Source organism: Molossus molossus, unplaced genomic scaffold, assembly GCF_014108415.1.
Source record: "Molossus molossus isolate mMolMol1 unplaced genomic scaffold, mMolMol1.p scaffold_m16_p_10, whole genome shotgun sequence".
In the NCBI taxonomy this organism is placed as follows: Eukaryota; Metazoa; Chordata; class Mammalia; order Chiroptera; family Molossidae; genus Molossus; species Molossus molossus.
The window spans coordinates 90,863,669-90,891,618 of record NW_023425345.1 but is presented as its reverse complement, the minus strand read 5'-3'; the positions used below and the strand labels follow the sequence as shown (position 1 = coordinate 90,891,618).

Sequence of the window (27,950 nt, the reverse complement as noted above, 5' to 3'; positions counted from 1 at the left end):
TCCCCTTTCCTGGCACCCCGAATAAAACCCCTCGATCGAATGCCCCCTTGATTGTTCGCCCAGGTATCAATTTAATCACTTAAAAAGAGTAAGAAGGTGTATTACTACGGTTATTGTGTATTTCGGAGTCTGCACAAAAGCCACAGTCGTGACGAAAGTGCAGGGGCAAAGTACAAACTCGGCTCTGGCAGACCGGAAGCGGAAGAGCAATGTCGTGGGAAAGGAGTGAACAGATTTAGCTCTGCTCAGAACGCATGCGCATGCGCATGTGGAAGGATGGCTGGTAATCATTGGAGGGCTGGTGGCAGGGGGCGGAGAGCTCCCGCGTCTGGATTTGGGCGGGAATTGAAACTGCCCTGTGCTGCCAACAAGAACTTGATAGCTGCAGATATCCAGCCCCGAAGGGATCATGGTGCGGCCTGTGCGGTGAGTCGTTCTGGACATCCGGAGGGGATGGGGAGAAAGAGCTGGAAGACGCTGTAGGACAGGGGCCCATAGAACGGAGGGTAGCGTTGGTGGGGTGGGGCGGACAGTTACCGGGAAACTCTGCAGCCCCGCTGGGGTCCAGCCGTTCCCCAGCAGTATCCTCTTCTTCCATCTCCTTGCTTCCTTTTGCAGCTTTTGCCATTTCCTTTACCCACCCCGTTCAGATAAGACCTTGTTATGCTACCATTCGAACAGCACCTGACATTTCACTGAGCTCCTACTTAAGTGCTATTTCATTTGTTCAACTCTATAGTTCTTTGGTATAGCAGTTTAGGTAGCCCTGTTTTATCAGCTTAAACTAGGCATAAAGGCCAATTTACCTGAGTCACAAAGCTAGTGAGTGGTAGGATAATACTCAAACTGAAGTCACCGGCTTCCAGTTCCCATGTGCTTTCTGTTATGCTATTTGAAACTATTCCTCTACTTAACAGTGAAGGCCTAGGGTCAGCCATTATTAAGTAAAATTATGGGATATATTTACTTATATACATTATTGAACCAGGTGCAGGAGGTTACATTTTCAGTCATGGGGTGAGGTTAGTGGGTCAAAAATAAACATTGAAATGTGAGAGTGAGTGAGGAGGAAAGCCTTAGTTTAAATGAGGTAGTTAGGATGTGCCTCTCTGAAGAGATAATACAAGAGCTGAGGCATGAATGACAAGAAGGAAATAGCTGATGAAAATCTGGGGCAATCCAGGTAGAGGGAACAAGAGCCAAGGCCCTGAGCTTGACTATGTTGGAGGGATAGGAAGAAGGTCACTAAGGTTGTATAGCATTGGCAAGCAGTGGGGAGAAATGTAGGGGATTAGGTCAGGGAAATGAGTAGGGACCAGAGCAGGGAGGGCCTTGTAGGCTTTAGCAAGGAGTTTGGATTTTATTCTAAGTGCAATGGGAAGTCAATAGAGTTTTAAATAGAGGAGAGAAATCTAATTTTGGTTTTATACAGGTGACTGACTACTGGTGGAGAATGAATGGGAGATCGGGTAACCAGAAGGGGAGCTGAAAAACCAGTTAGGAGGCTATTATATTATTGGATACTGGTTTGGATTAGGGTGTTATCTGTGGACATGGAATGGGATCAATGAATTTGGGATGTATTTTGGAGGTACTGCTGACAGAACTTGCTGATGAAGTGGATGTGGAGGTAAGGGAAAAAGAATCATGGATGACTAGACAGTATTTTTGGCCTAAACTACTGAAGGATGAATCTTTGCACTAACTGAGGTGGGGAAGACTAGGAAAAGGAACAGGTTCAGGAAGTGGGGGGAATCAAGAGTTTTGAACATGTTAAATTTTAACATCCAAGTGGCGAAGACATAATCTTTTCATCTGGAATAGCAGTTGTGTCAAAGTATAATTTGCAGACTCCTTCTGGTCCCTGAGACCCCTTCAGGAGGTCCAAGCTATTTTCATAATAATACCAAGTCATTACTTGCTGTTTTTCATTGCTCTGGCATTTGCTGCGATGGTGGTCAAATGGCTGGTGCCTTAGCACAAATCAAGGCAGTGGCACCAAACTGTAGGAGTTGTCATTGAATTCTTTACTGCTACACATTCAGAGTAAAAAATAAATAGAAAATGCCAAGAAGGCTTGATGAAGTAGTAAAAATTACATCGTTATAGCTCAACCATTGAGCATACTTGTTTTAAGTGTTGATGTTATTTTACTGTTATTCAATCTTGGAATTTCTAAAAGGGTTTCTATATTCAGCTCTCAAATTTTTTAATTCCAAAATGTAAGAGAGTAGCAAGAGTATGCGTGATTTTAATATTCTGTACGAGGAAATGAGAAGTAAGAGCACTTCTACAATTGTTGGTTTTCAGGAAAAAACACTAGTGAGATTGAGTTGTGAGCTGAACTAACCTCTTTTTCATAGAAAATCATTTTTACGTAAAAGAACAACTGACATACTAGGTTATTCACACTTGGGAATTTGTCAGAAGACAGAAATGAAAACTAGAATACCATTTCATTCAGTACCTAGAGGAAGGAAATTATCTTTTTCACATTTGTGTAAATGAAAAATTTCTGTGTTGGTTATAGGAATAAGAAACCAGTCAATTACTCACAGTGTGAGGACTCCAATAGTGATGGTATGTAGAGATTCTTATTTTTGTTTTAAAGATTTGGACATTTATTTCCTCCGAAATGTTGAACATATTACCCAATTGCATATGAGATATGTCTGGAAAATATAATTTTCTAAACATTTGGGATAATTATGCTGATAATTACACTGACAAAAATTATGTAGGTAAGTAATCAATGAGAGGGACAAGGTAGTTCTTTGGGTCAAAACTACTGTAAGTCCATGTTTCTCAAAATGAGATTTGACTCTATTTTGGAGGAGAGACTGCTTTTTTTTTTTCTGAGACACAAATGTATTACAGAATATGATGGGAAATTCCTGTTAACTGTTCAATAAAACTAGATCTTGAAGAAAGGTTAGGCTTAAGCTTGTTTCTCCTATTAAGGGAACTTTGGTCAAAATATAGACACAGACAACAGTGTGGCTATAGAGGGAAAGGGGAGTGGGGATTAGGTGGGGGTGGGCAAAGCATGGTAAAAATGGGATGGAAGAAGACTTTGCTTGGGGTGATAGATGCTCGATGCATTGTACAGGTGATATTTGTTGAACTATACACTTGAAGCCTGAATGGTTTTGCAGACCAATGTCATTCCAATAAACTTAATTAATTAAAAAAAAGTTTGAGAAGTATGGGGTTAGATTACATTATACTTTGAAGCAGGTTTTGTATTTCTCAGACCACCAGAGCCTTTTGTGAGTCAAATACTTAGTAACTCTGAGGTTTGAAGAAATCTTTCTTTCTGTGTGTGTGTTTTTTTGTCTTGAGCACAGCCTTAAGTGGGTCTTAGACTTAGGAGAAAATAATATAGAATATAATTTAGAGCTTTTTATCACCATCTTCAATCTCACACCAAATATATAAATTACCAGTTGTGCTCTGGACATTATAGGATAGGGGTGGGGGCAAGTCACAAGTTATATATTCCTACGGGAGGAAGCATAATACAGTGTGTATTAATAAATGCTAAGAGCCCTGGCTAGTTTGGCTCAGCGGTTAGAGTGTCGGCCTGAGGACCAGAGAGTCTTGGGTTCGGTTCCCACTAAGGGCACGTACCTTGGTTGCAATTTGTCCCCAGCCCTGGTTGGGGTTGTGTGGGTGGCAACCACTCGATGTCTCTCTCTCACATCAATGTTTCTCTCTCTCTCTTCCTCCCACTCTATCTGAAGATAAATGCAAAAATGTCCTCGGGTGAGGATAATAAATAAATAAATAAATAAATGCTAAGATATGTGATTAAGACTACATGTACCCAGAAAGTATGCATACATATGTCATGTATGAGTTTAAAAGCTACAGCAGCAGTTTTATGTTGAGTATCAACAGAGATATATCAGCTTTTTAGTGAACTGGTTTTGATGGATTGATATTTTAATAAATAAACTTCACTAAAACAAAATTAAACATGAATGAGAAAACAATTTACCAACAGTATTTTTTAAACTGTGGAAATTAAATAATTTGCTTAACCTTATAATTTGAACACACTCTATAATGAATTTCAACTGCTAAGAAAATAATTTTGTTTCTTACTTAGAAAAAGCGGTTTTATATATTCTTTTGTTTTTGATTCACACATAAATAGATGATTTTGTTCCTGCTACCGGACCTTTAACTAAGAAATCCAGAACAACACCAAATGAGTCAAAACTAGAAAAACCAAAACCTAAATTGAAGAATGTCCAGAAAGAAGACATCCCATTACAAGAGAAAACTCCTAAAAAAAGGTGAGAGGTAAGAATACAATAAATATATGACATTATATGTGTTAATTTAAAAGAGAAACAGATTCGAACTCTTGGTTTAAATGAAAACTCAAGCAGAGTCATAAATATGATTTTATTTAGTGCCTGTAGGAGAACAGGGTTGTACCAATAATACCCTTCTGGCTTCCTAACTTAAAAAAGAAATTCACAGCCCTGGCTGGGTGGCTCAGTTGGTTGGAGCATCGTCCCATACACCAAAAGGTTGTAGGTTCGATTCCCAATTCCCAGTCAAGGCACATACCCATCTTGCGGGTTTGAGCCCTGGTCAGGGCACATATAGGAGGCAGCCAATTGATGTTTCGTGCACATGAATGTCTGTCTCTCTCTCTCCCTTCATCTCTTTCAAAATCAATAAAACATATCCTTAGGTGAGGATTTACTAGATCTATTCAGTATAAACTTAAAATTACTGTAATACATATAGAAAACTTTTCGGTGAAATTAAACTTTTTATACATACTAATTTTTAATTACACAGACATGTTCATATAAATAAAAACAGTTACACTCACTAATTTTTCAACGTACACATTTGAAAAACCTACCTTATTATATAATGGACTTTCACCCAAAGTAGTCTGGTATATAAAGGTTTTACCGTACTTTTGTGTGCTATCTTGTGCGGTTCCTCATACACAGTAAGTACTTGATGAAATATGTGTTAAAGTCTAGATTGGGACAAGCAAATGGAAACATTTTTAAAATTAAATATAAGACCTAGAGTAGCTGTCTGAGGAGGTGTGGGTGAGGTTAAGGAAGATTTCTAAGTGGAAGTGATGTTTGAGCCAAGTCTTTATTCTGGGCTGAGCAGGTGTTTCCCACCTGGGTGAAACTGGTAGGAAGGACAGCCAGTGAAAGGAAACAGTAAGTGAACAGCTCATGCTGCTCCTGTTTCAAATCTCTTACACCAGATAGAACATGACATTGCGACATTTTAGAAGTCATCCTTAAAGGTCCATTATGATCATGGTTATTGTTTAAAAACATTTTTGTGAGGTTAGCAACTCTTAAGTAGTAATTCAGGAAAATCTCTAATTTTTCTGTTTAATTGAGATTGATCATTTTAAAAACTCATTATTTGTGTGTCTACTCTAGGATAGCTTTAGATGACAAGCTCTACCAGAGAGACTTAGAAGTCGCACTAGCATTATCAGCGAAGGAACGTCCAATAGTCACCATTGATGTGGAGTCTCAAGGAAAAGGTAACTTTATTTTCTATGTATTTATCTCTATAACCTTCTTGTTGCTTTTGTAATCATTTCTTTGGATGAGCCTTCACAGAGGAAAGAGTAAAATTTTAATGCTTTGGGCCATAAACAGTGCAATTTGCAGAGGGTATAATTGGATTCAGTTGTTTATTCTGTTGCATACATTGAATATATACATACATACGTCTCTCCTTAACACTCAAACTAAACTTGAGGACATGGACATTGAGCTTGGATGTTCAAATTACATCTTTGTATACAGTGAAAATTTTATTTTGGTGAAATGGATTGATCTATACAACCCTAACAATCTACCTCCTTTCTCTCAAAATTCAAATCACTTAAACATGACCTAATGATGGTAATTTTTATTATTTACAAAGGTTAAAGGTATTAATTTGGTTAGCAAGCTCAGTAGACTTAATGGATCTATGGTTTCTGGATTTCTCTGGATTTTTCTCCTTTGATTTTTCTGACAAGTGCAGCAGATGGCAGTACTGATGTTCTGGAGAGGCAGAAATTATTATTGCTGGAAGAGACATTCAAACTTCTAAAATGCTTTTTGGCTTACATTGTTTTGGCTTAATTTCCTTTATGTTGGAGAATAGTTTTAGCCTATTAGTTGATGTAAGAGTATAGATCTTTAGATCAGTATTGCCTCCTATTTTGTTTATTAGGGGACTCTTAGTAATCAGGAATCAAAGAAACTTAAAAAATGAATTGTCATATATCTAAAATTGAGAAAGTGAAATTCATCTCTCAACTATAAGAGATTGTAGAACATATAGCAGGATTGCCTTGGAAGTACCACTTCTCATAGAAAAATATACTTTATAGCACTGGGATTAACAGTACCAATTATCGTGACTTAAAGTTCTCTTAAAATACTTTAGATCATTTTAAGGTTATTTAAATGATTGAAGAGTTTATGCTGGTGAAAACATGGATCTGCCTACACAGAAATAATAGTTAATATTTATGGACTGTTTTCTATGTACTGGGCACTACAATAAGCAGTTTTGACATATGATTGGCATTTAATCCCACAAAATAACTGCATTTAATAACCACACTATTTTTATCTCTATATTATAGATGAGGAAATTAAGTCTTAGAGAGGATAAGAACTTTTCCATGGTCATATAGCCAGTTTAAGTGAAGTTTAATCTGATTAACTTAGTTTGACTTCAGAGCCCAAACTCCTAACACTATGCTAGCCTCTCCAGGTAAACTGCTAGCTTGAGTTTGGATCATTTATATGTATCCGGATGCTGTTACATTTAGCACTAATCTTCCTACGTCTAGACATTGGTTGATTAAGGTACATCTGTTTTTTTCTTCCCTCTTGTATTTAGGCAGTGAAAAACGTGGCAATAGTGAAACAGAAACAATGGATAAGTTTCCCCATATCTCCAATTGCAGTGTAGCCAGTGATTACTTAGGTAAGTTTTTTATAGTACTAATAATATTTATTTATTACAACAATGTTATTTTTCTAAGTTGTAAATTCCTGAATCAGTAGCTAGAACCGATATTGTATAATTAGCTAGTTATTAATAACAGGAAAGGAGTAAAGGGAAGACCAAATATTATAGGCATGTTATTTGGACATCTTTACCAGAAAGTTAAAGATTTACACTCCCCAGGGAGCCACCGGTTTGTTTCCTGCAGCTTGCTGGGGGAAGGGACTAGATAGGGAGGAGGATGGGCGTTCCCACAGTAAGTCAGGGTAACGTCGGGAAGGTACTTGCCTGTCATTCACACCTGGGAACAGGCCATTGGCCAGAATGGGCATGGCTACTGCAGGGGTATGAAATTTGAGATATTTAATCCCCTGAACAAAGGAGTTCATGCTCTTGTGCTCTTGGTTCCTCTTATGCTCTTGGGATTCTTATTGCTCAGGGTGCTCTCTCCTGTATTCGCCCACACACAGTGGACTAATGGACTGCTGCTAGCTTGATGCTGAACTGGACCTGGTTCCAACATGAAAAGAAAACTCTGGACACTGGCTTTGCTTCTAGGTCGACTGAAACCCCAGCTGCACTTCTTCTATGATTTGAATAAGGGAAATGGGACTTTGGAAACCCAGAAATATAATTTCATGAAAATAAAACTTTCTACCATATCTCATCCTCTCATGGGAGCCTCCAAAAATGCATATTCCAGTGGTACCCCAAGAATTCCCATTCCCACCCTCTTCTCTGATAACAGAACCAAGGTCTTTAATTTTGTCAAGGTTCTCTTCATCTTTCTGTTTCTTTCTATGTTGGTTTTCTTCTCTTTTACTTGTAGACCCAGTTCCTTCTCTGGTGAAGGGTCAAGAGTATCCTTCGATAGCAGTTGACCATGGAAGAAAGGGGCTGTATCTTCTCAGCTCCGGTTTGAAAATTCTTGGGGAAAGATTCTCTGATTGTGGGTGTTGCACTTATTCTTAAACCAGACTGTGTTGCCAGGAGACAGATGTATTATGATTGGCCCAGATTGGGCTATGTGGTGTAATACTAGAAGCAGGGGAAGGATGAAGCTGGGCAAATAAAAAAACACGTAATAGGAGTCTACTCTTGGTTGTTGAAATATTACCTGTTATAAAAAGTTTTCCATTGATTTTTATGCCTTCCCTGAAGATTTGGATAAGATTACTGAGGAAGATGATTTTCCTGGTGCTCCGGGGAGGAGAAGAGCAGCATCCAAAGCTGTGGTACAGCAGAGGAAGATTCTCTTGGAAGGCAGTGACGGTGACAGTGCTAATGACTCCGAACCAGACTTTGCAACTGGTAAGTTACATCCTACCTCAAAATTGATTCCATGGAAATTCCGTAAAATGTTCTTAAAGATCATTAATGTATGCAAAGCGCTATGCTAAATCCAAACTTGAGGAACACATAGGACAGTGGGATTCAGCTGTGGCATTTGGGGGAAAAGCTTTATCTGGAGGTGACCTAAAAGCCATGCCTTAAAATATGAGTAGCATTAGGCAGGCTAAAGGGGTAAAATAACATTTCTGTCTGATAAGCCTGAACAACAGGATAGACAAGTTCACATTCAAGGGTTCAGTGCAGGAAAGAATGCCTTGGAAGAGGCTCAAGAGGCAGGCAGGCACTAAATCATGGAGCTCTCTGGCCTATTCCAAGAAGTATAGACTCGATTCTGTAAGTAGTAGAAATTCATGAAATATTTTGGATAGAAGTGATATGAAATCTATATTTCAATGCACGAGTTGTTTTCAGACTCATTCAGAAATTAGGGAAAGTGGGCCCTGGTCGGTTTGGCTCAGCGGTAGAGCATTGGCCTGCGGACCAATAAATTGCAGGTTCGATTCTGGTCAAGGGCATATACCTCGGTTGCAGTTCATCCCTGGCCCTGGACCAGGTTGTGTGGGAGACAACCAGTCGATGTGTCCCTCTCATGTCGATGTTTCTCTCTCTCTCCCTTTCTGTCCCTCTCCCTCTCCCACTCTATCTGAAGATAAATAGAAAAATATCTTCAGGTGAGGATTAAAAAAAAGAAAAGAAACATTAGGGAAAACAGGAAGCATAGTGACCTTGACAGTACATTGTGATGTATTAATTGAAAATTAAAATGAATAGTTTCATAAGTTTATTCCCAATCAGATGCTATGGTTTGATAGATTTTAATATGCTATCAACAAACAATAACAGATTTGTTAATTAACATTTATTTCACAAATATTTGAATACTACCTATTATGTGCACTACATTGTAGACATTAGGGATTCAGCAGTGAAAAAAACCAGATCCCTTAAGGAGCTTCAATTTGCATGGACAATAATCAAATATGGTAAGTTCTCATTTGAAGAGAAATGATGTATAACGAAACCAATTTTACCATAGGCTAACTGATATAAACAAGAGTTAAGTTCCTGCAGCATCTCAACGTTATAACGAAACGATGTTGAATGAAATGCTGAACAAAATGACGTTATTCGAGGAACTGCTGTACATAATGTGTCATTTGTCATCACAGAAGAGCTATGAAGAAGAGGAAGGAAGGGTAGAGTCCAGAAATCTGCCTTTTTACGTGACGGGTGATCCAAGGGTAGGTGCTCTATGGATCTTACTTTGAGAAACACTAATATAAGTGGAGCACCAAAAAGTGTGAGCCAGTGAAAGAAAATACTCTCAAGAAGCATAGAAGAGCATGGACTGAATGCTTCCCAACTTAAGGTTACTTAATACAAAAAAAACCCCAACATAATCAAAATACCTCTTTGGCAGTTTCAGTATCTTTTCCAGGGATAATAATTGTAGCACCCCCAGAATGTCATTATTATTATTTGATGCATGCCTGTCAGAAAAAGCAGTAAACAGTTCTGAAGTTATAAATTGCAAGACTACTTAGCACACTAAAAAAAATTAATTTAATAAAGGACCAATATATTTGCTATGTTTGTGGAAGTGAAATCACTTGCTTTGCTTGTTGGGTTTTTGAAATTTGTGGGTTATGTTTCTAGAGGTTGATAGAGATTTAAGAAGAGTACCATTGTGTTATTTGCATTCGAACTTCAGATAATCCCTCATGAACCATTTTATACTAGTAAGACTTTTATGGAAATTCTGATTTGGATAGTGACTTTAAAATTGCTCCTCTATTCTTAAAAGTAAATAGTTAAGGACTTGAATAGATTTTTCTCCAAAGATGATACACAAGTGGCAAAAAAAGGCATATGAAAAGAAGCTCAATATCACTAATCAGCGGAGAAATACAAATCTAGACAACAATGAGATTTCACTTCACAACTCATTAGGATGTTAAAAAACAGAAAATAGCAAGTGTTGGTGAGGATGTGGAGGAATTAGAATCCTTGTGTGCTGTTAGTGGGAATGTAAAATGAAGCAACCACTATGGGAAACAGTATGGAGTTACTCAAAAAATAAAAAATAGAACTACTATATGACCTAGCATTTCCACTTTGGGTATGTATCTAAAAGATCTGAAAGCAGGGTCTCAGATATTTGCACACCCATCGCAGAATTAACAAAAGCCCAGAGGTGGGAGCAACCTAAATATCCATTGATGATGAACTCAAACAAAACGTGGTATATACATACAATGGAATATTATTCAGATTTAAAAAACAAGGAAATCCTGTCATATACTACACCTTGGATGAACCTTGAGGACATTACATTAAGTGAAATAAGCCAATCACAAAAGACAAATAATGTGATTCCACTTATATGAGGTATCTAAAATGTAAAATTCATAGAAACAAAGTAGAATGGTGGTTAGCAGAGACTGGAGGGATAGGGAATGGGGAGTTGTTTAATGGGTTCTGATTCTGTTTTGCAAGATGTAAAAGTTCTGGAGGGCTGTTGCACAAAAAATGAATATATTAACACTATATATTAACACTAAATGAATTAACACTACTGATCTGTACACCTAAAAATGGTTAGGTTAGTAAATTTTATATTATGGACTTTTTAGCACAATTAAAAAAACTGTTTAAGGACATAATCAGTTAAAAAAGTAAATGGCTTGGTTCCAGGTTGTTTTCTTACTCAATTCTGCATAAGCAAATATTTTTAGATGAAATATGAGCCGTAGTTTTGAAAGAATAGATTTTTGAGTTCTATATAGTTGAACAGTGATTTAAGATATAGAGAACATGAAAAGTAGAAAAGAAAACGTTTGTTGAGCTATGAGTGCTTCTGAAGTTATGCTAGATAGGAGGACTGCAAAGAATATTTCTAACTGAACATTATTATTATTTAGACAGATTCAAGTGGTTGTTTGGAAAAAATGCAGTTGTCAAATGGTGATTATACTGTCAATTCTGATCATGAGGGTTGTTATAACTGTAATTAGGACATTAATCACAATTGGAAGCCATTGTAAAAATGATTTGTCAATTAACGGAATGTTTGAATTATTGGATGTTAGATTAGTTAAGACATTGGGATAAAATGATGCTAGTAGTTTATGTAATAATAGACATTTTAAAATTATTGGGTATAAAATATATGGTGGCGGGCAGGACTAGAGCGAGGGTGAGTGTGTGAGAGTGTGAGTGAGTGTGAAAGAGAGTGAGTGGATGTGAATGTGGATGAGCAACTTTGAGCAATGCAGAAACATGAGGCAGAGAGTTCTGGTGTTGTGGATGGGGAGCACCTGGCTACTGTAATAAGTGGGTCTTCTCTGGGAGGAGACAGTGGTGAGAGGCTAGGGCCGAGCAACCAGAGTCCACCAGTGTCCCTTGCACCATCAGACCAGTGGACCCTGCTTTGTCAACGCAAACCAGTGCACAGTAGTGGCGCTGTCAAGGTACCTGTTTGCGAAAGCAGCAACTGGCTGGGAGCAGAGCACCATCCCCCATAGCAGCAGCAGTAGCACCATCTTAGCAACTGAGTACCATCCCCCATAGCAGCAGCAGTAGTACCAGCATCAGAGAAGAGCAACATCCTCAACAACAGCAGCCTGATCAGACCTGAGTGCCACCCCCAGCAGCAGGGTCACCTGCTTGGAAACCCAGCACCTTCTCCCACAGCAGCAATGACTGGGCAGGAGTGGAGCCCCACCCCCAACAGCAGCTGAGGATTGGGAGCTGAGACACACCTCCAGCAGTACAGGCTCGGGAGCAGACATCCATCCCCAGACAGCAGTAGCACACATGGGCAGCTGAGACCCATCCCCAGCAGCATCAGCAGAGGCTGATCAGGAGTGGTGCCCCAGCCCCACCAGGCAGCAGCACACCCCAGAAGCACACCAGCTGGACTTGTGCAACCCAGCAGCACCTACCACACAGACCAATATAAGCCACCAGTTGTCAATCCCTCAGGACCCACAGCAGGCAAGAGGCACCACACACCAAAACACTCTGGGAAGCACGGCAGCCTTATTTGATACACACTGACCTGCCTACACATCCCAACATTTCTCACTGGGCCTGGAACTACCAGAGTGCTAAAATGGTGAGACAAAGAAACAACACCCACATAAAAGAAAAAGAGGAATCACCAGAAAAGGAACTACATGAAATGGAAGAAAGCAATTTTTCAGATAAAAAATTCAAAGCAATGATTTTAAGGGTGCTCAAACAATTTAGTGAGAATGACAAGCAACGTATTATGAATTATAAAGAGCTCAGCAGAAACTACATCAGCATTAAAAAAACAGGTAGTGCCCGGCTGGTGTGCCTCAGTCCTTGAGCATTGACCCATGCACCAGGAGGTCACCAGTGTGATTTCCAGTCATGGCACATGCCCAGGTTGTGGGCCAAATCCCCAGTGGGAGGCATGCGGGAGGTGTGCAGTCGATGTTCTTGCTCATCAATGTTTCTGTCTGTCTCTCGCTCTCCCTTTCTCTCTCTAAAAATCAATAAAGAAAAAAAGAGAGAAGCTATGAATAAAACTGAAGTGAAAATAAAGAATGACATAGCTGATATGAAAAATACCTTAGAAGGATTCAGTAGTAGATTAGAAGAAGCTGAAGACCGTATCAACGAGTTAGAAGACAAGGTAGAAAAAAACACCCACAAAGAGCAGCAGATGGGGAAAAATTAAAAAGCAGGAGGAGAGTTTAAAGAAGCTTTGGGACAATACGAAACATAAGAACATTTGCATCATAGGGCTACCAGAAGAAGGGTTAGAGAAAGGAATAGAGAAACTGTTTGAAGAAATAATGACAGAAAACTTCCCTAATTTGGTGAAGGAAAACGTCACACAAGTCCAGGAAACACAGAGTCCCAAGCAAGATGAATCCAAAAAGACCCACAGCTAGACACATCATAATTAAAATGGCAAACATTAAAGACAAAGAAAAAAATCTTAAAGGAAGCAAGAGAGAGACAAAAAGTTAACTACAAAGGAGCTCCCATTAGACTGTCAGCTGATTTCTCAACAGAAACATTGTAGGCCAGAAGGGAGTGGCATTAAGTATACAAAATAATGAAAGGCAAGGGTCTGAATCCAAGACTACTCTATCCATCAAAGCTATCATTCAAAAGTAATGGTGAAATAAAGAGCTTCAAATGCTTATATGCTCCTATCAGAAGACAGATAGACTTCAAAATGAGGGCCATAATAAGAGTCAAAGAAGGTCACTACATAATATTAAAAGGATCAATCCAACAAGAGGACATAACCATGGTAAACATATATGCACCGAATATAGGAGCACCAAAATATATTTTAAAACGTCTGGAGGACCTCAAGGGAGAGATCAATAGCAATGCAATCATAGTGGGTGACTTTAACACCCCACTGACACCACTGGATAAATGTACTAGACAAAAAAATTAACACGGAAACAAGAGTCCTTAAATGATGAACTAGGTCAGTTGGACTTAATTGATATTTACAGAACATTTTACTCCAAAGCTCCAGAATATATATTTTTCTCAAGTGCACAGGGGACATTCTCAAAGATAGAGCACATGTTAGGATACAAAGCAAGTCTCTATAAATTCAAGAAGATTGGAATCATCTCAAGCATCTTCTCAGATCACAGTGGCATGAAACTAGAAATCAATTACAATAAAAACACTCAAAACATTCAAACACATGGAGACTAAATAGCATGTTGTTAAACAATGAATGGATTACCAGTGAGATCAAGAAAGAAATAAAAAAGTTCCTGGAAACGAATGAAAATGAACACACAACAGTTCAAAATCTATGGGACACAGCAAAAGCAGTCTTGAGAGGGAAGTTCATAGCAATACAGGCCTATCTCAAGAAAGAAGAAAAATTTCTAATAAACTATCTAACCCAACAACTTAAAGATTTAGAAAGAGAACAACAAAAAACCCAGTTACTAGAAGGAAGGAAATAATAAAAATCAGAGCAGAAATAAATGACATAGAGACTAAAAAAAAAAAAATACAAAAGATCAATGAAACCAAGAGCTGGTTCTTTGAAAAGATAAATAAGATTGATCAACCTTTAGCCAGACTCACCAAGAAACAAATAGAACCCAAATTAATCAAATCAGAAATGAAAGAGGTGACATAACAGACACCACAGAACTACAAAGGATTGTAAGAATATACTATGAACAATTATATGCCTACAAATTCGACAACCTAGGTGAAATGGACAAATTCTTAGAATCATATACTATTCTAAAACTCAACTGGGAAGAGTCAGAAAACCTAAACAGACCAATAACAATTAAGGAAATAGAAGAAGTAGTCAATAAAACCCCAGCAAACAAAAGCCCTGGTCTGGACGGCTACACAGGGGAATTTTACCAAACATTCAAAGAAGAACTATCAACTATTCTCCTCAAACTATTCCAAAAAATTCAAAAGGAAGAAAGACTTCCAAGCTCTTTTTATGAGACCAGCATAATCCTAATTCCAAAACCAGATAAAGACACTACAAAGAAAGAAAACTACAGGCCAATATCCCTGAGCAACATAGATGCCAAAATCCTCAACAAAATCTTAGCAAATCGAATCTAGCAATATATTTAAAAAATTATACACCACGACCAAGTGGGATTTATCCCAGGGATGCAAGGCTGGTACAATATTCACAAATCAATAAATGTAATACACCACATAAACAAAATGAAAGATAAAAATCATATGATCATATAAATAGATGCTGAAAAAGCATTTGACAAAATCCAGCATCCATTTTTTAAGAGAACTCTCAGCAAAGTGGGAATAGAAGGATCATATCTCAACCTAATAAAGGCGATTTATGAGAAACTTACAGGTAAATTCATACTCAATGGGCAAAAACTAAAAGCATTTCCTTTAAGAACAGGAACAAGACAAGGATGTCCACTTTTGCCACTCTTTAACATAGTTACTGGAACTCTTAGCCACAGCAATCAGAGTAGAAGAAAAAATAAAAGGGATCCAAATTGGAAAGGAGGAAGTGAAATTGTCATTATTCGCAGATGACATGATATTGTACATAGAAAACCCTAAAGACTCAATTAAAAAACTACTAGATTTAATAAATGAATTCAGCAAAGTAGCAGGATATAAAATCAACATCCAGAAATTATTGGCATTTTTATACACCAATAATGAACACACAGAAAGAGAAACTGAAAAATCAATCCCATTTATCATTGCAACAAAAAAAACTAAGATACCTAGGAATAAACTTAGCCAAAGAAGTAAAAGACCTGTTCACGGAAAACTATAAGCCATTGAAAAAACAAATAGAGGAAGATATAAAAAAAGTGGAAGCATATACCTTGTTCATGGGTTGGAAGAATTAGCATCATTAAAATGCCCATACTAACCAAAGCAATCTATAGATTCAATGCAATCCCCATTAAAATACCAGTGACATATTTCACGGAACTAGAACAAACACTACAAAAGTTTATAGAGAACGAAAAAAGACCCTGAATAGCTACAGAAATCTTGAAAAAGAAGAACAAAGTAGGAAGGATCACAATACTGGATACCAGGTTATACTACAAAGCCACTATAATCAAAGCAGCCTGGTACTGGCACAAGAATAGGCATATAAATTAATGGAACAGAACAGAGAACCCGGAAATTGACCCAAGACATTATACTCAATTAATATTTGACACAAGTGGCAAGAGCATACATTGGAGTAAAGACAGCCTCTTTAAGAAATGGTATTGGGCCCTGGCCGGTTTGGCTCAGCGGTTAGAGTGTTGGCCTGCGGTCCTGAGAGACCCGGGTTCGGTTCCCGCTAAGGGTGCGTACCTCGGTTGCAGTTTGTCCCCAGCCCTGGTCGGTTGTGCGGGTGGCAACCATTCGATGTGTCCCTTCACATCGATGTTTCTCTCTCTCTCTCTCTGTTCCTCTCTCTCCCTCCCACTCTACCTGAACAAAAAATGGAAAAATGTCCTCGGGTGAGGATAAAAAAAAAAAAAAGAAAGAAAAAAAAAGAAATGGTATTGGGAAAATTGGACAGCTACATGCGAAAAAATAAAGCTAGACCACCAACTTACACCACACATAAGAATAAACTCAAAATGGATAAAAGACTTGAATGTGACTTGTGAATCCATAAAAATCCTAGAAGAAAATGTAGGCAACAAAATTTCAGACATCACACACAGCAGAATTTTCACTGATACAGCGCCTAAGGCAAGAGAAACAAAGGAAAAAATTAATACATGGGGCTACATCAAACTAAAAAGCTTATGCACAGCAAAAGAAACAAACATAAAAATGGAAAGGGAACCCACTATATGGGAGAGCATAATTGCCAATGATATATCAGATAAGGGTTTAATTTCCAAATAATATAGAGTACTCATACAACTCAACGAAAGACAGAGAATCCAATTAAAAAATGGGCAGAGGGCCCTGGCCAGTGTGGCTCAGCAGTTAGAGTATTGGCCTATGGACCAAAGAGTCGCGGGTTCGATTCTGGTCAAGGGCATGTACCTTGGTTGCAGTTCATCCCTGGCCCTGGTTGGGGTTGTGCGGGAGGCAACCAATTGGTGTGTTCCTCTCAGGTCATTATTTCTCTCTCTCTCCCTCTCTGCCACTCTATCTGAAGATAAATAGAAAAATATCTTAGAGTGAAGATTAGAAAAAAAAAAAAGGGCAGAGGACCTAAATAGATACCTTTCTGAATAGGACATGCAAATGGCCAAGAGACATATGAAAAAATGCAATTATCAGCGAGATGCAAATTAAAACAACTATGAGCTATCACCTCACACCTGCCAGAATGGCTGCCTTCAACAAATCATCAAACAATAAGTGTTGGCGAGGGTGTGGAGAAAAGGGGACTCTGGTACACTGCTGGTGGGAATGCAGATCGGTGCAGCCACTATGGAAAACAATATGGTGTTTCCTCAAAAAATTAAAAATTGAACTGCCATTTGACCCAGTGATCCCACTTCTAGGAATATATCCTAAGAAGCTGAAACACCAATCAGAAAGAATATATGCACCCCTATGTTCATAGCAGTGCTATTTACAATAGCTAAGATCTGGAACCAGCGCAAGTGTCCATCAGTGGGTGAGTGGATAAACAAGCTGTGGTACATATACACAATGGAACACTCTGCAGCTGTAAGAAAGAAAGATCTCTTATCATTTGAGATCTGGGGGGACCTGGAGAGTATTATGCTAAGCGAAGTAAGGCATTTGGAGAAAGACAAGTATCACATGATCTCACTTATTTGTGTAATATAATGCACAAAATAAGCTGATAAACAAAATAGACCCAGAGACATAGAAGTAGGGTTCAGACTGACAAACCTCAGAGGAGGGGGTCGAGGGGTGGGAGGGAAAAGACAAATCAAAGAACTTATACATATAAGCATAACCAAGGGACATAGACAACAATGCAGGGGGCAAGGGGTGGAACAGGAGGAGGGTGTCAATGGGGGAAAAAGGAGAAACATCTGTAACAAAAGTAATAATACTAATACTAATACTAATAATAATGATAAGGTGAGCCTGATTCTAATTGAGTCCTGAGAAAATTCCAGCTCCCAGAAAATGCAAGAATAAATTAAATGGCACCATGAGGAAGAAAACAGACAAATCCAGAATGTGGGAAATTTTATAGGACAACTGATTTGGTTACTTCAACAAGTCAAAGATATGGGGCTATGGGGAAAGGAGGGGATATCGCTCGGTATTAAAAGTGTTAGTATGAACTGGATAGAAGATGATACCAAAAAACTATTATTAAACATTGTCAGATATGATAATTACATTGTTTTTTTAAGTCCATGTTTTTTAGAGGTTCATTCTGAAGTATATAGCAGTGTAATGACATGATGCTTCAGATTTAATAAACTCCAAGAAGGAAAAGGATGAGAAAAGAGGAAGAAAGGGGAGATAGATGAAACAAATACACCAAAATATTGAGGATTGCTGCAGTTTGTTATTATCTACTGTTGTGTATGTTTGAGATTTTTCATATATATTTTTATCTTTTACATAAAGTATATTTCATGTAAATAGGTAGGTAGATACTATATATGGTGGACATAGCAGTGATTGTCTCCGAGTGGTGAGACCAGGGAGGGGACCGTCTTTTTCCTTGTGCGGTTTCCGTCTTCTGCAGTGAGCACGTACTGCTTAACTATCAGGTGTCCTCTGTACATTTTCCCAGGGTATCTGTGCCTACTTAGCATTATGTCACTGGCTCGTATCATCGCATGCAGTATGGAAAAGAGTTTGTGGAAAATGAGAAGTATGTTCCAAATGAAATCGAAGAGCATTATCTGTTATGGTTGTAGGGGAAAAGTTAGTCTCCTCAGTTCCCAGTGTGTTTGTATTCTAGAATGTTGAAGTTTATGTGACTAAGGGTAAGTGTACTGTTTTAATACCATCGAGGTTATCATTTCGAAAGAGTAGCCAATGTTATACCCTACCATTGTTTCCAAAAGTTAGTAAGTTAAACTGGTAGAATCGGAAGTAAAAATTACTAACGGGGATTCTATTTTGCTTGCTGTATGCCAGATGTTTTACCTATATTAACTCATTTAGTCCACACAACAACCCTGCAATGTAGGTTTTATAGTTATCCCCACCTTATCCATAGGAAATAGGCTCAGGCCACTTAGTGAGCAACCTGACTGAGGTCCCGTGACATATAGGTGGAGGGGCCAGGATGCAAACCCAGCCACCATGCTCTCCATAACTGCAGTGTTTCACACGGGAAATGGCTTAACACGAAGGTACACAAGACTCGGGGGCAAAGGCTGTACATAAAGTCAAGGCCAGAGAAGCCTCACTATTTATAACAAAGATGAGGCATGTAATCTTTTGTTTCAGGTGAAGATTCTGAGGAGGATTCTGATTTTAGTGAAAGTGAAGATGATGATGAAGACTTCACTATGAGAAAAAGTAAAGAAATTAAAAAGAAAGAAGTGAAGGTTAAATCCCCAGTTGAAAAGAAAGAGAAGAAACCTAAATCCAAATGTAATGTATTAGGTAAGCTCAGTTCAAAACACTTCACTTTATAAAGAAAATGTACTTGGCTCATTTAGTGGGTTTTTCGTATCTTTGTCTTCGTTCTCCTTAAAAGTTTGCCAGTGTTCATTTCTAGGTGAAATAGGTAGGGGGTGGGGCGGGGGAGGAAGAACAGCAGACGAGCACTGCGCCCCGCTCCTGTCTAGCACTTCTTGTGTGTTGCCTCCCTTTAGCACTGACAGCCCCCCTCTGAGATAGCTGCTACCACCTGCGTTCTGCAGGGAGAGAGCTGAGGCTCAGAGAGGTTAAATAATTTGTTATGATTCTTACAACTAATGAGTGAGGGGCTAGGATCTGCAGCCAGGTTTGTCCATTCGGGGCCTAAACGCTGTCCACTGGACTACACTTTCTCCAGGCGATTTCAACAGGCAGCTCTGCGTGATTCTGACTTCTTGCTTTCATGCTTGATTCCTCTCTGAATTGAGAACTGTTTTTGCCACATGTTTAGGGCCTTTTTGTTTTTTTTCTAAACAAATTCCATTAGAAATAATTTTTATAATAGAACGTTTGCAATTTGTGACAATTTCAAAATGGAATACTCATTTCTTTTGTGAAAGAACTTAGAATATAACTTAACTTCCATTAACCTGATTTGTTTTACTGGTTAATATATGTATTTTATGTCTTACTTGCTTAATATAAATGCTTTTTGAAACGAAAATTTCCATTGTTCAGACTCCACTTACTAATGGTGGGGGTTGCTCTTGCCTCAAATAGCATGGTGTTGAGTACTTGCTCCAAAATAAGAATTAAGTACTGATTGAGTCATACTCCTCTCTCCACTGTATTCTGAATTAATGAGGTTTTAATTATTGTTTTTTTAAAACTGACAAATTGATCTGGTTTTCAGAAATTACATTTCGAATGTAGGGGGTTTTAGAGATAAAGCCGTGTACTAGTCTTCAATTGCTGCTACAAAAAATGACCACAAACTTAGTGGCTTAAACATCACCATGTATTATTTTACAGTTCTGTAGATCACAAGTTCAAAAGGGTTCTCCCTGAGCTAAACTCCAGCTTTCAGCAGAGCTGTGTTCCTTTGGGAGGCCCGAGGGGAGAGCCCAGCCGCCGTTCCCAGCTTCTAGAGGCCCCCTTGTTCTTGGCCTAGATGACCACTTCTGTCGTCAGAGCCAGCAGTGGCAGGGACCTCCTCACATCACATCACATGGCGTGCACTCTCACCCCCTGCTTCTCACCTTCACCTACAAGGACCCTTTGAGAACACGGCCCGTCCGGCGGTTCAGGAAACTCCCCACCTCAAGATCCTTAACCTAGTAGCATCTGCTGAGTCCCTTTGCTGTGAAGGAATCAGGATGTAAACATTATTGAAGGGCCGTTATTCTGCCTACCACAAACTGATATGAAAAAGTCATTAACAATATGAATATAGTTTATATTTTCTTTAGGTATTTCTTTGTGCTTTCTCCCTAAGACACACACTAAAACTAAAAATAAAACGTTAGTGTCCAAGTTGGACTTTACCATATAAAGTCTGTATGACTTGGGTCAAGTGCTTCATAAGGAATTTTAATGTATACTAGGTATAATTTAACTCCTAAATAATGGGATTAAGTAGGGAAGGTGGCCCTGGCTGGCTGGGTGGCTCAGTTGATTGGAGCATCATCCCGTACACCAAAAGGTTGTGGGTTCACTTTCCAGTCAGGGCACGTACCTAGGCTGCAGGTTCGATCCCGGGTCAGGGTGCATACTGGAGGCGGCAGATCAGTGTTTTCTTCTCACATCAATGGAAACATGTCCTCGAGTGGGGATTAAAACAAAAAAGAAAGAAAAAGAATTAGGTTATATTTCTAGTTCCACTAATAATGTATTGAGTAGCCTTTGAGAATATTTCATGTGGCAAATGTAATTTTTTCCTTGGTGGAGCAAATTCTAGATCTATGTTGACCAATGCGGTAGCCACTAACCACTTGTAGTTATAATACATTTAAGTTAAGGGAAATTAAATTTAAAAATTTTTTTAATCCTCACCTGAGGACATGCTTAGAGAGAGGAAAGGAGAAAGAGAGAGAGAGAGGGAGAGAGAGAAGAAGAGAGAGAGAGATGGATTGGTTGCTTTCTGTATGGGGATCAAACCCGAAACCCAAGTATGTGCTCTGATCGGTAATTGAAATGGCAACCTTTCTGTGAACAAGGCGACACTCAACCAACTGAGCCACTCCATGCAGGCTAAAATTAAATACATTTAAAAGTCAGTTCTCTGGTTTTGCTAGCCACATTTCAAGTCCTCAGTAACGTGTGGCTAGTGGCTCCTGAATTTTACAGCACAAAACAGAACATTTCCATCATCGCAGAAAAGCTTCCGTTGAGCAGTGCTGATCACTGGGCTAAAATCAAGCTTTCAGCAGGGCTGTAAGTGTTAACATTAAGAACGAATGTAAGGTCCTGGCCAGTTTGGCTCAGCGGTTAGAGCGTCAGCCCGCAGACCAAAGAATCGCAGGTTCAGTTCCGGTCAAGGACACGTACCTCCGTTTTGCTTCTGTCCCAGGCCCTGGTCAAGCTTGTGCGGGAGGCAGCCAGTTGATGTGTCTCTCTCACATCAAAGTTTCTCTCTCTCTCTCTCTCCCTTCCTCCCTCTCTTTCTATCTGAAGACAAATGGAAAAATATCCCCAGTGAGGATTAAAAAAAAAAAAAGGAATGTAAGTGTTAACATTAAGAAGACTATGTAGTAAAAATTTTCATATTCATATGCATTTAGATTCCCCTCTAGGTATCTCAAAGCAAGCATTATCTGAAAGTAATTTCCACCTCCCTTCATTTCCCCCACCACCTCAAAAAAAGAAAAAAGAAAAAAATCAAACTGCCTCCCTTTCTTGTGCTTATTCCCTGGGTTAATGGCACCATCAAGCAGTGTGCCCGTGACAGGAACTTGCAGGTCATGATTATTTCATCTCCATCACCACCTGCTCCCATCTAATTACTAAAAGATATCAATCTACTGCTTTTCCCTCTATTCTCCCCCTTAGTTCAGGCCTTTCTCACCTCTCACCTGGATTACCATGAGAGCCTTCTCAGTGTTCTGCTTGCCATACGCTACCATCAGAAAGAGGTTTTTGAAGTGCAAGCACTCCTGGGAGAAATGAATGCATGGCTCCTTCCCTGGTATGCAGAGCTCTCCATCAGCGATCTGCACGCTGTCCACATCTCTCACCTTTCCAGCCCTGGCCGGCTGGCTCCGGCCACACTCAACCAGCAGCGGGCCCTGGAACTTGCTGCATTCTCCAGCTTTGCTCTTACTCCCTCTGCCTGGGAAACTTCTTCTAACTCATCTTACCTTCCAGCCTTGATTTGGCTCAGACTAACCTTACCCACCTCCCTGTGACTCCTAAGCCTATGCGGATATATACACAGAGTGTAGGTTCCCTCCTACTGTGCATATCTCTGGAGTCTGTCATATTTCTTATCACACTGCATTATTCACATCTATTTATTTTGCTGCCTTTTCTACTGGAGTCCAGTGACTGGACCATAGAAGTATTTTGGGAGCAGGGTCCGTGAGTTACACTCTTTGTAACCGCAGAGCCTAATACATCGTCTCACTGACGCCTGCTGACGCAACACTGTTGTGTGGTATTTAGGAGTATGAACTCTGGAGTCAGACCTTGTTCCTAATCCTGGTTACAACATTTACTAGCGAGCAAACTACAGGAGGTTTGCTTAACCTCTGTTTCCTTACCTGACAGTGGGGATAGTAATACCTGTATCAGCGTTGTTCACAGGGCTCGGGAACCCTTTTTCTGCCAAGGACCATTTGGATATTTATAATGTAGTTCGCAGGCCATACAAAATTATCAACTTAAATATTAGCCTGCTATATTTGGTCAGGCTAATTTGGTGAGGCGTGTGATGTGAGCTGGTATTGATTTCGTGGGTCTTATACAGCCCACAGGCCAACGATTCCCCACCCCTGCAAGGGTTAAAGATGATGTTTAGGATGTGCTTACTACACTGCCTATCATATAAAGGCTCATAAAGATGTATTCTCAGGCTTTCAATACATGTTTATTGATTGATAAGAATTTTCCAAAGTGACATTGCCTTTTTAATTTTTATGAATATATCACTAAAACTTTTACACATACGTGCTAGACTTAATCTTCTTCTATGACAAACTATTTTATGTGTATTTTTCCAATAAGTGACTTCAGTGGACTCTGCTCCAGCTGCCATCAAATCAGGACCTCAGCCCTCACCAAAAAAGGTTTCTCTTTCTTCAGAGGCCACTAGGAAACCATCCCCAATGTGCAGTCCTGCTGCTGAAAGCAAGAGGCCGAAGTGGGTGCCACCAGGTACGGCGTGTTCACTGACGAAGGGCAGGGGCTTGCACAGTCACCACTGGTAGACTGTTTTCCTGGTTGTAATACATATGTAATAATGTTATGCATATTATTACATTTTCTTCAAAAGCATTTATTTTATCATTCCTTCATATTGAGCATCCAGGTTGTTTATTAGTTCTTAATGTTGTAGTTGCAATAAGCTCAAACATCCTTATTTTTGAAGTCTGTGGGCACATCCCGATTATTGTCTTAGGATAAATGCCTAGTAGGAGAATTGCAGTGTCAAAGAGTATTAACATTTAAGATTCCTGATGTATGTTTTTGGCCACAAATCTGTTTGCTCCAGACCTGCTGGCCTTCACAGTCCCATGGAAGAAGCATCGGGCCTGCCTGCTCATGGGAGCTCAGCACTCAGCAAACGCCCTAGCAAACTCAGCCTGCGCTCATACAGGCTTGGCCTCTGTTTTCTCTTGTTTCACAGCCAAGTGTCACTGATGCTTGAAGAATTCTCTGACCTTCAGCCTTCTTGACATTACTAAAATCCTAACCCAGCCCCGTTCATTTTATTTCCAAACTGGTGGCTTCCTAACTAGTTCCGTCTCGACTTTCCCTCCTCCACCCACAGGAATCCTCTGTTCCAGTGAAATGGATACATTATTTGCTCCTTGAACACGTGTCTTTATTGTTCTGTCAGAGTCTCTCTTTATTTAGTTTTCTCTTTCTAGTGTGTCTTTCTTCATTTGTCCCCTCTCCTCTAAGTCATTCCAAGTCTACTCAGGTTTACTTTACTTCTTTTCAGTGACATTTCCTGAGTGGTCACTGCCCTAGTCATGACTAGGTATTAATAGACAGATTGAGGCCTGAGACATGATTACTTAATTTCTAAGACTTCATCATCTGAAATATTAAGCACTATATAATTTTTAAAGTCTTTTCTGGTTTAAAAACTCTTAAGATTTTAATGAGGACTTAAATTTTTTTGGAGAAAGAAAGGAGGAAGATTAGTCACTGAATTAATGATGCCATGTCATTTAAAGGATACTCCTTAGTGTATTTCTCCTGAGAATAATTAGTGGTTCCCCAACAAAAGGAATTTAAAAGAAATGATGTAATGACTAGAAATTTAAAGATAGCAAAAAAAACAAAAAATAGAAAGGAAATAGTGAAATGATATGGAATGGATGGATGAAGAGTTGACATTATAAAGTACAAAGTGCTCGTAGGTTCATTGTGTGAAAGTGAAGGGCAGGTGAGGCGAGGGAATGGGGCCCGGCTCATAGAGTTGAGTGCGTAGGGAGGTTGGACCTGAGAGCTCACAGCCCCTTGGAAGGAAGCAGCTTTGCCCAGCTCCATCCAACTGCTTCCGTGCAGATTATGGGCCGTTATTTCCATGTCTTTTTTTTTAAGAGATGCCAGAAATGTAGATTTTCATGAGAAATCTCCTAGTTTTTATTTATTTTTTCTTTATTGATTTTAGAGAGAGAGAAAGGGAGAGGGAGAGAGAGACAGAACATCGATGAGAACATGGATTGGCCACCTCCTGTATGCCCCCACTGGGGATCAGGCCCACAACCTGGGCATGTGCCCTGACCGGAATCGAACTGGCGACCTCTTGGTGCGTGGATCGACGCTCAACCACTGAGCCACACCAACCTGGCGAAATCTCCTAGTTTTTAAAACAAAACAACAAATTTTTACACCATGTGGACCAAACAGTATATCTGAGAGCTAGATGTGACCTTCAGGTCACCAGTTATTTACTGTTTTATTTAAAAGGAAAATGAACCAAGGACATGAACATACTAATGCTCCCAAGAGATACAACTAGAAATGAATCTGGAAAGAATTTCAATCTCACTGGTAATTAAGGAAATAAAAACTAAAATTATAAAATAACATACCTCTCAAACTAGAAAATAGTAAAGCAATATAATCTAGGGCACTCTGAGTTATGGGATAGCAGGTATAATTATTTATTATAAACTTATAATCCTCTATAGGTAGGACAGCTTGGCAGGAGCCATAAAAATAAACCTGTCCTTTGGCCTAGGAACTAGTCCTAGGAATATATACCTTAAAAAGAATTAAAAAGAAGAAAAAGTAATAAGTGGTCAGATTTTTATAACTTTATATAAAAATGGTGGGAAATGAAACAGTTGGAAAATTTGTCAGAAGAATTTGATATATGGCACACACATTGAATTAAGAATAAATCAGATGATTAGAAACATGGAAATGTTTATAATCTTTACTTGGAAAAAGCACACACAGTGGTACTGTTTATGACTACAGTCATGATTAACTATGAACATTTATGTGGATAGATTTTGACATTTAATGCCTTATTTAATGCATTATGTTAGAGTGGTAGCATAAATGCAGCCAGTATAAATAAATAAAACCAGTATTTGTCATGTTTAGTGTTTGAAAAAATAGATTCTTTCAAAGGAGTACTTGTAAAAATTGCAGGAGTTTTTAAAAAACAGATTTTTCTACTACTTTAGAAATGATTGCATTCATGTTTTTTTATTCTTCTACAACCAGTGTTATGTGCTCTCAGCTTACCTTTTTCAGTTTTTATGCTTAAAGTTTTAGTATCATGACCTTGCTTTCTGGGGATGTTTGAAAATAGGCGATATGATATTTTTTATGCTCTTTAGTACTTACCCTTATTTTGATCTTGTTTATAACTTGATGGAACTTGTAGAGCAGAATAATGCTTAACTATACATTATGCCTCTTTTACTTTATAAATTCATGTTTGTTAAGAGAGTTATAACATTATGAGCATCAGGTGATATGTTTTCTTTCAGCAGCATCCGGAAGTAGCAGCAGCAGCAGCAGCAGCCCCCTGGCAGAGGTGTCTGTTAAGTCTCCAAATCAGAGTCTCCGCCTTGGCTTGTCCAGATTAGCACGAGTTAAACCTCTGCATCCAAATGCCACTAGTAGCTGAGTATGGTAGTAAAGAAATGTTTAAGAGAACCTCAGTTTGATAAGTGTGTTTATATTGTAACATAAAGGAATTGTTTAATGTCATATAAATTGTCTCTACCCATTTTGTGATTATGTTCTCTGAAAAGCTATTCAAGACTTCAAGAAGACGTATGTTTATAAGAATTATCTTGTAATGTCATTTCCTTATGAAGAGCACATTCTGTATCCTAATGTATAATAATAAGTCATTGTCATTAAGTGGTTGTCTATTTGACATGGAGGAAGTCCACATTACATGCTGGTTTTTTTCTAGCAACATGAGGTTTCTTTCTAGCTTTGACTAGTTTATGGCACCTTAATTTTGTTCAGAGTTTATCTGGCAAAAGAAAACATTCCCATTTTTTCCAAGAGACATTTCTGGAGTATGTTACTTAAGCTACATTGTCAGTTTTATTGCCAAGATGCTTATGATTTTAGCCAAATATTTTCATAGTAAGAATTCAGAATGAATTTACACATTAGAACAGTTGCTATAATATGGCATATGTCTCCTACTTAGAAATAGATGGTTATTGTATAGCAAATAGAATTTCATGACATTTTATGAAGCCCTCATTGTCAAAACATTTAATAAACATGAAAAAGTTTTGAAGTGCTCTTTTCCTTGATTCCATTGCATCCATCTTTCTCTGTCTGCATTTCACGATAAAACGAATACTTAGCCAAATCTATTAGCCTTTTGTTGTAAATATAAAGGGGGGACTGTTAAAGTAATCACTTTATGTGAACTCAAGTACCTAGTCATCCCTTCATGCTGTTAGATCATTTAGCTTTTCAGGAAACTTAGATCTGAATTTGTGGATAAAAATAGTAATAGATATTTTATATTTATGGTGAGAATTTCAACAAACTCCTGATCACGTTTTAATAAAGATTCTTCAAATCACATTAATCATTGAAAAATGTATAATACTTAGCTCGATTCTTCTTGGTTATGGAAACATCTACATTAATGTGAAAATAAGTAATTTAGAATTATGATTAAAGTGAGCCTTTGCGTATTGCTGTTGTCCATTTTTTATTATCTAGTGTATATTTTAATACTGTCGCATATCACCTCACCTACCCCACCCCCCTTTTTAAAAACAGTTTTTACTTACACAGTATTGAGATACCCTATATTGTTGCAGTTCAACAGTAAACACTTATTAAGAGCCCACCCTTAAGGTGAACCTGTTTTCTCCGTGTTGTTCGTAGTTTCT

At 38.7% G+C, this 27,950-nt stretch overlaps 1 protein-coding gene across 3 annotated transcripts; it reads left to right on the top strand.

Annotated features, from left to right (window-relative positions):
* Positions 1-286: 286 nt before the first annotated feature.
* On the top strand, positions 287-26,800 carry RAD51AP1 (RAD51 associated protein 1). 3 transcript variants are annotated; one of them, XM_036252249.1, is made up of 9 exons: positions 287-426; positions 2,531-2,580; positions 4,160-4,301; positions 5,436-5,542; positions 6,904-6,990; positions 8,173-8,322; positions 19,258-19,416; positions 23,614-23,763; positions 26,571-26,800. In XM_036252249.1, the coding sequence occupies exons 1-9, from the start codon at positions 410-412 to the stop codon at positions 26,705-26,707; spliced, it is 999 nt and encodes a 332-aa protein (XP_036108142.1). In that variant the 5' UTR covers positions 287-409; the 3' UTR covers positions 26,708-26,800. The 3 variants fall into 3 exon arrangements, with proteins under 3 accessions (XP_036108142.1, XP_036108143.1, XP_036108144.1); XM_036252250.1 differs by lacking the exon at positions 287-426 and adding an exon at positions 1,450-1,630; XM_036252251.1 differs by lacking the exon at positions 287-426 and having other exon boundaries at positions 4,160-4,308.
* Positions 26,801-27,950: the final 1,150 nt, after the last annotated feature.

Coding starts and splice junctions, on each gene's coding strand:
- RAD51AP1 (XM_036252249.1), top strand. Junction 2,581..4,159: donor TGAGGACTCCAATAGTGATG/GTATGTAGAGAT, acceptor ACACATAAATAG/ATGATTTTGTTCCTGCTACC. Junction 23,764..26,570: donor GCCGAAGTGGGTGCCACCAG/GTACGGCGTGTT, acceptor TTCTTTCAGCAG/CATCCGGAAGTAGCAGCAGC.